The sequence below is a fragment of the Clupea harengus genome, chromosome 25 (assembly GCF_900700415.2).
Source record: "Clupea harengus chromosome 25, Ch_v2.0.2, whole genome shotgun sequence".
Taxonomy (NCBI): Eukaryota; Metazoa; Chordata; class Actinopteri; order Clupeiformes; family Clupeidae; genus Clupea; species Clupea harengus.
The window spans coordinates 4991026-4998134 of record NC_045176.1 but is presented as its reverse complement, the minus strand read 5'-3'; the positions used below and the strand labels follow the sequence as shown (position 1 = coordinate 4998134).

The window sequence follows — 7109 nt, the reverse complement described above, 5'->3', positions numbered from 1 at the left end:
GGTTGTGGGAGATCTTTTCAGAGCAGCTAAACAGAGAGCAGGTCTTTTCATGCGGCCGCCTGAGAGTCGTTCCCCACACCCACAGCACACCCTCACTTAAGGCTTTCCTCACTGCTGAAGAGGGGCTTAAGTGAGAGTTTGCAGGTTCTTCTGATCTCTTCAGATGCAAAAGGGCGTCATGAGGAGCCTTCAAACTCCGGCCCATAACTGCGTGTGCTTTTTCAAACGCTGCCGGATCGGCGGCCCGCCAACCAGCCTTTGTTGTTTAGAAGAACGCTAGTGGATTTCATCAGGAGACGTACGAGAAAGAAAAGAAAAAGAAAAGAAAAGAATATCACTCAGCTCACGACACAAGTCATCCATCATACCCACCATCAAAGGACCACATAGCACCTTGTGTCTATGAAAATATCCGATGTCTGTGTGTGGTTCGGTTAAGCTCTCTATGAAACGTCAGCTGCAACTCAAACAGCGTTGGGGAAAAAAAAGCTCAACTGTTTGCCAAACAGGATGACCAATTAAATGTAACACTGGAATATTCAAGAACTTGCTGTGTGTCGGTCATTCATGCTAAACTGGGTCACAAAAACAAAGAACCTATATGAATATTCACCATCTGTCCCTTCTTCATCTCACAAGGCGCCGTACAGTTGAAAGGGAAGGACAGGATTTTGCAGACCTTATGATGTGATCTGATGATATTAGCTTTAATTGGTTAAGTGGCATGTGAGGTATCTTATCGTAGTCACATGAATGGATCAGGCCATTTTGGTTAGGCAAAGGTCTTAATGGCATTCAGGCAAGCAGCAAGTGCAAACATGTCAGCAGGTTAGCAACCAACAGTGCCCAGGTCCGGTCCCCCCCCCCCCCCCCTGATATTTATGACAACCCGTTCCACTCTGTGAATGTTGGCTTGGTTCAGACAGCAAGGGTGTGTCTACAGTGTAAGCACCTATGTTTTGTTTATTTTTTTTCTCATTCATTTTTTATTTCCATATCACAGACATACAACCAAATATATCAGGAAACATGTTATATAGATATAGATATACCCAACCCCCCCCATGGGTCAGGGGCAAATCCCTCCTATGTTTTGTTTACGAATACATCACATAAGTATTGCAAGGACTTTGCTGTGATATGATTTAACTGTCTGTAGAGTTCTTTGTTATGATTTCTTTCCTGTAACGTCTTAGGGTCACCATGGTGGTACCAGATGTGATGGCATTACGGATAGATGCTGCAATATCCCTTCATGGTACAATCTAGTTTTAAGTGCCATTTCAGGAGGCTATTAATCTCGGGTTATACGGAAAGAAAGATTTATTGGATTATGATACAAAGAAGAAAAGAAATACCATCACCAGTAGATGAAAGTAAAGAGTATTCATTTGATTAATTCATTTAATCATTTGTTATATGTGAAAATTATCTACTGAGAGATAAGTAGGGTTTCAATTGTCAGTATTCTTTACAAATGCAATGAAGTGTTGACATCATATGTATTTCTAATGCTGGTGACTGGAAACATACAAATTACAAGTGCCAGTGTTAGCATTTCTTAAAATGCACAGGCTTTGTGTGTGTAGTACAAAATTGACAAGTCAAACACATTGCTTTTAGACCCACAGTCTCTGAACCGCCTCATTAACTCTTCAGTCATACTCCATGACTTAAAAAGAAAAAAAGACTTCTGAGCAAATTGTGGGAAAGACATAGTGTTCGTCAAGCAGAAATGTCTTGAGCCGCATAAACAGAGAGACATCCCTTGGGGCGTTTGGAGTGACTGAGAGCAAAACAAGCGTCTCTTTCTCCTGAGGTCAGCTCGGCAACGAGGCCACTCAGATCACGCACTGCCCAAGACAATCAGGCCTCTCAGGAGACGCCTAATTTTATTTGTTCCACTTGATGGATATAGTGGAATCATACTGCCCTTTCACTGTAAAGTCAGCAGGTTTCACAGAATGCAGGCCATTCCCTCCTCCTTCTCCTCCTCCTCCTCCTCCTCCTCCTCCTCCTCCCCCTCCTCCTCCTCCCCCTCCCCCCCACTCCCCCTCCTCATCCTCCTCCTCACCACCTCATCCCTCCTCACTGCTCACTGTCTGTGGTTGAGGCGAGACAGACGGAGGGGATTCATGTGCCATGGCAATCAGCAGCTCAGCTGTGTTTGGGTCAGACCTGGGGTCAGGCTGAATATGAAGCACTGCGTGCTTTCGTTTTGCTCTCGACTTTTCTTAAGTAAACAGTCAGTTCTACACTAGAGATTGAAGAGCCCCATTCTAAGTTTGGCAAAATTGAAGAGCCCATTCTAAGTTTAGCAAATAAAACATTAATGAGATTTTGCTGCTTATTAAAATCAACATCAAATCAATCTGTGGACAAAACCAAAAAGTACATACTACTAGGAAAAGGAGAAAATGGTGGATGCTACATGTAGCTTGAGTTCATATTATGATTTGCATGGTAACACTTTTGTCTTACCTTTTAGCTTTAGCTTTTAGCTTGGTGTATAAATGTAATAATGTATTCTAACTGCGGCTCAGCTGATAGAACTACTACAAGATCATGGCTGTGATTCCCTAGGACCACCCAGACTGATGAAACATGTTTATCTATTGTTATTTACTTTGGATAAATGTGTCTGCTAAATGAATAAATGTTCATAAAAGTTCATTTTCAGTTGTTTCAGATTATCTGCATGTGTTTTAGATGGCACAGTTATCTGTAGGAACCTCTAGACAAACTGAAGCAAAGCACCTGGAGCAGTGCAGCGTTGCCTAGGCTACTGTTTAGGCTATGCTAGGCTAACTCAGTGGGAACATTTTGGCATTGGCTTTGTGCAGCCATTGAGACAAGTGTTGAACTGTTCATCCTAGTCTTCCTGTTTTAGTCCATTCAGGCCCCCAGACTAACTCAGGAGTCTCTGGCCTTTTTCTCTCTCAAAGGAAACGCTGGAGGAAAATGAGCCCAATAAAGTCAAAGTCTACTTAAACTCTTTAGAGTAATGAAGTCAGCAGGCAGCCTACTGACGCTGGAGTTGGTTCATGGGAAAGTGTTTACAGATTTTTTATCCCAAAGGTTTTGAGGGGCACAGGGATGAGCTTGGCCCCTTAAGGTGACACCCTCGCAGGCAAATAAAAAAAGCTTGAGGTCTTCAAAGAAACTGGCATGAGAGTGTGGACCAATCTCGCCAGCATGTTGTGACATTTCAGGTCTGTTTGGGATCTGAACAGGTTCACAAGGAGCAGGTTCACCAAGTCAGCCTCCTCTGCTGGACCCTCTCTCGAATTTTACCCAATTCCCTGAAATAGATTTAAACCTGTGGACAGGAGTGATATTTTGCCTGCTCAAAATAGAATGAACAACCTTTGGGCTGTGTTCTCTGGCCACCACAGCGTCTCCAAGTAATGCTGTTTCATATAGGTCAACCTGCTGAAGCGGAGGTGACATCATCCAAACTTTCTAGCAAGTCGTCCTCGTTGTCACTGACATTCTCATCCACTGCTTATGAGCTTGGCATTTGTGTGCCATGAACATCCATCCATTTCTATAAACACTATTTGTGAGAGAGGGAAGTGCCATCTGGTGTGGTTGTGTGAATATGGTGGGAGTCAACATGAGTCGGGCATAATTCTGTGGTAAACAGTCACAACAGTCAAACCACACAGAAGGTAACTCCAGACAAAGGACAAGACATGGGGAATATGAGACAGAGCTGTCGGATGATAGCACTCATTAGCAGTGGGATCATTTTGTGAGGATGCTCTCATTAACATAACACATTTTGGGTTCCCATAAATATGTAAATGCTGAATACATTTTGTCAATCTCTGCAGATAACAGGGATTTACTCGTGGATTATTTTCTGTGTTTTTAATTCTGACAGCAAATGGACTGCACAAATGACTTAAATGGCTAAACTATCATCAACCCGATTGCTTTTTAAATTGGTGTAATAAAATTGACATTTTTAGGACATTCTTTCATTTTATTTAAAAAGTGTAAAAAAAGAACAGTTCTGAAATTCATTCATTCATTCAGTTTAGAAAGTCACACCATCAAGATACAATCACTTCAGTCACACATACATTCAAAATATATATATATTTATAAAATACAATAGCAAAAAATGCTTATAAAAACATAAGAAACATCAAATCATTGTAGGCACTTATTAAAAAGTATTGCAATTTGAGTGCTGGTAAACTGCTGTTGTCTCACTATTGTGCAACAGATGAAATACTTTCCTTTTATAAAAACAACAGGAACATTTAGCACTTTTTTTTTCCAATGCAGTAATGGCTTCAGCTATTCCTCACAGAAGGCACCAGTTCTTTCATTTGTTCAACCATAAACCACGTGGAATGTCAGAATGTTTTCTCAATTAAATACAATGGCGACCACACCAGAAATCTATCCCATAAGGCAACTTGGCTTTGGAATAAAACATTTCTCAGGGCTTACATTACAAAACCCCCTTGGCCCTCCCAGAGGTTCATTTACAGTATCCTGAAGGCAGAGGCCTACCACTGATTGCCACAGCAAGAATACTGTTCAGATGAAAGCATGTGAAAGGCCACACGATGTTGCAAGGCTCTTTCACTCGGGTTCGTTCCTTTACACACAAATGTAGCAGACATTCTGAAGCAACAACAACAACAACAACAACGACAAACGACAACAAAATCTCTCAGCATAAGCATGCGGATGCAATGTTCGATCGAGCCTTCACATCACCTTTTGAGCGCTGCCGGTGACACTGAAACCTGACATTGAAGGCTGCGGTGTGGGGGCTGCATCCCAGCTCAGTGTGCTACACAACAACCAGATTCCTCATGCTTGTGTAGAAGAGACATTCTGGAGAAGGTTTTGGAACAGTTTTTGCACTGGTATTTTTTCACATCCGAATGGGTCTGGAGGTGAGCCCTGAGGTTGGATCTGTCGGCGAAGGCCCTGCTACAGTGTGGGCAGGAAAAGGGCTTCTCGCCTGGAGGGTGGGGAGATAAAACGGAACAGGTCAGCATTCAGATGCCACCAAGAAATATTGCCAGTGTGAAAGCAAGCAGAGGTATAACCAAAACCTGCCAAGTGAATTTTTTTTTTTTGGACTGGCTATGAGTGTGCAATGTTTTACACTAAGGCCAGCTGAAAGAGGTTACACTAGCTGGGCCAACTCAGAGAGGACAGGTGGGTCAGAGTACTGAGGCCCTCCATGGTTGAGAGAAAAGTGACATTGCCCATGACATGCTAAGGCAGTTCCAGAGATAATGAATCATACATTACACAACTTTGATACCAACTGTTTTGCACTATTGCAGTCTTTTCACAAACCAAGACAAATCTCTAAAGAATAGGCCTGTATTATTCATGTTAATCAACATACACATGCACTGCTTGTACTCGAGTGATAGTCTGTGGAATGGAATTCAACTGCAGCCTTTGGCAAAGTTTGCTTCTAACAGCCACTATGATATCCGTCAATGCAATTGACTAGTGTAATTATATCCCCTCTTTACTGGAAAAAAAACAAAACATTAATTACTGCTCACCAGTATGTGTTCGAATATGCCCCTGCAGCAACCACGGTCTGGAGAAAGCTTTGCCACATATCTTGCAGACACAAGGCAGCGTGTGAGTTCTGATGTGCATCTTTAAAGCTCCAAGACTGACGTACTCCTTCTCGCAATATTTACAGCTAAAAGATTTCCTCGTTTGAGCGTCGCAGTGCAGTTGTTTGTGCTTCATCAACCCGGAATAAGTGGAGTAGGACTTGCTACACAAACTGCACTGAAACTTCTCAGCCTCCACCCCGTGAGGGTCCGTGAGTTTAGTGAGCATGCGATCGTCGTCATCGCTTCTGGGGCTCTCCGAACCGCTGTGGTCCTTGGAGGACGTGTCTGAGAGCGAGGATGGGTATCCCGACACAGGCGACATGTCACTTGGGAGCGGGGAAAGTGGCAAGTTGCTCGTAGTCCATACTGTGATAGGGTTATATGCCACCGAACTTAGAATCTCCGGTTGAGCGATGAGCGGCAATGGATGACTTTTGTAAAGGCATGGTGAAATAAATACTGTAAGAGAAAAGACAAAAGGAAAGAAAATGTTCGATTAAAAATCTCAGTGTTAAGTAGCGAAATTCAGTAGGCTAAACCACCGAATTAGACACTAATTCTATGGGCTAAGCAGTTGCTTGGGTGGTCCTAAGGAACCATCCAAGCATGAGCTTCCAAAAGTCGTCATACTAGCCAAAGAAAAAACATTTGACCACTTCATATACATTGACATTGTTTAAATGACATTTTAATTTTAGTAATCAAGTTATTATAGACAAAACACTTTTTTTTTACCTGTTGGACCTTCAAGCTCACTGTAGTTCGGCTTCTTAGATGAGTTGAAGTGTTTCTTTACAAGGAATGAGCGTGGCATCTTGTAAAATAATTTAAGTGTAACAAAAAAAAAATACTGCAAATAAACGTAACGGTCCTCACATAGAATGACAAATTAGGGAGGTGGTAGTCCTTAATACATATTCCACTGGAATGTCACTCCATAGCAGAGAGCAGTTTGAACAGTCCAACTCTGCTGCAAAGACAAGTAAATACCCCCAATCAGGTGTAGGGGGAGTGGTTACATAGCCGTCATTTACAGAGTCAGTCCTCAATCCAATAAGAATTTTAGGTTTTATTCACAACCTTGGCATAGGCGGAGTTGTTGCGATCCTGGAGCCAGACAGGTGTTTTGAAAGGCACGCTTGTGGGACAGATTGAGAAAAGCAAAGGCTAAACGCGACACCAACAATAAGCCAAAGCAGCCTCACTTTAAATCGGCTGTTAAAGATTAGATTCCTGTAGTGCACCCACTAAAAGAGGGGTAGGCCTAGAATGGGTAAACTACACGGTGACAAAATTGATGATATATGAAAGTAGAATTAAAGTGTACAGCAGATACAATGTGAGACAGCTACTTATTCGGTTCCATGTCTAATTCGGTTACAAGTGATTGAGAGAAGCAATGTCTCAACTGAAATTAAATTGAACAATTAACTAGGCTAGCCTATAACAGATAACTCGAAAATCTCTAAGACACGAGTTTGCAAGCTTACAAGTAAT

General features: G+C 42.3%; 1 protein-coding gene across 1 annotated transcript; it reads right to left on the bottom strand.

Annotated features, from left to right (window-relative positions):
* Positions 1 to 3947: 3947 nt before the first annotated feature.
* On the bottom strand, positions 3948 to 6824 carry LOC116219593 (zinc finger protein SNAI2-like). Its single transcript, XM_031563085.2, has 3 exons — positions 6348 to 6824; positions 5550 to 6071; positions 3948 to 4987 (listed from the first exon to the last, which is right to left on the bottom strand). Exons 1-3 carry the CDS (start codon positions 6424 to 6426, stop codon positions 4806 to 4808), a joined length of 783 nt encoding a protein of 260 aa, XP_031418945.1. The 5' UTR covers positions 6427 to 6824; the 3' UTR covers positions 3948 to 4805.
* Positions 6825 to 7109: the final 285 nt, after the last annotated feature.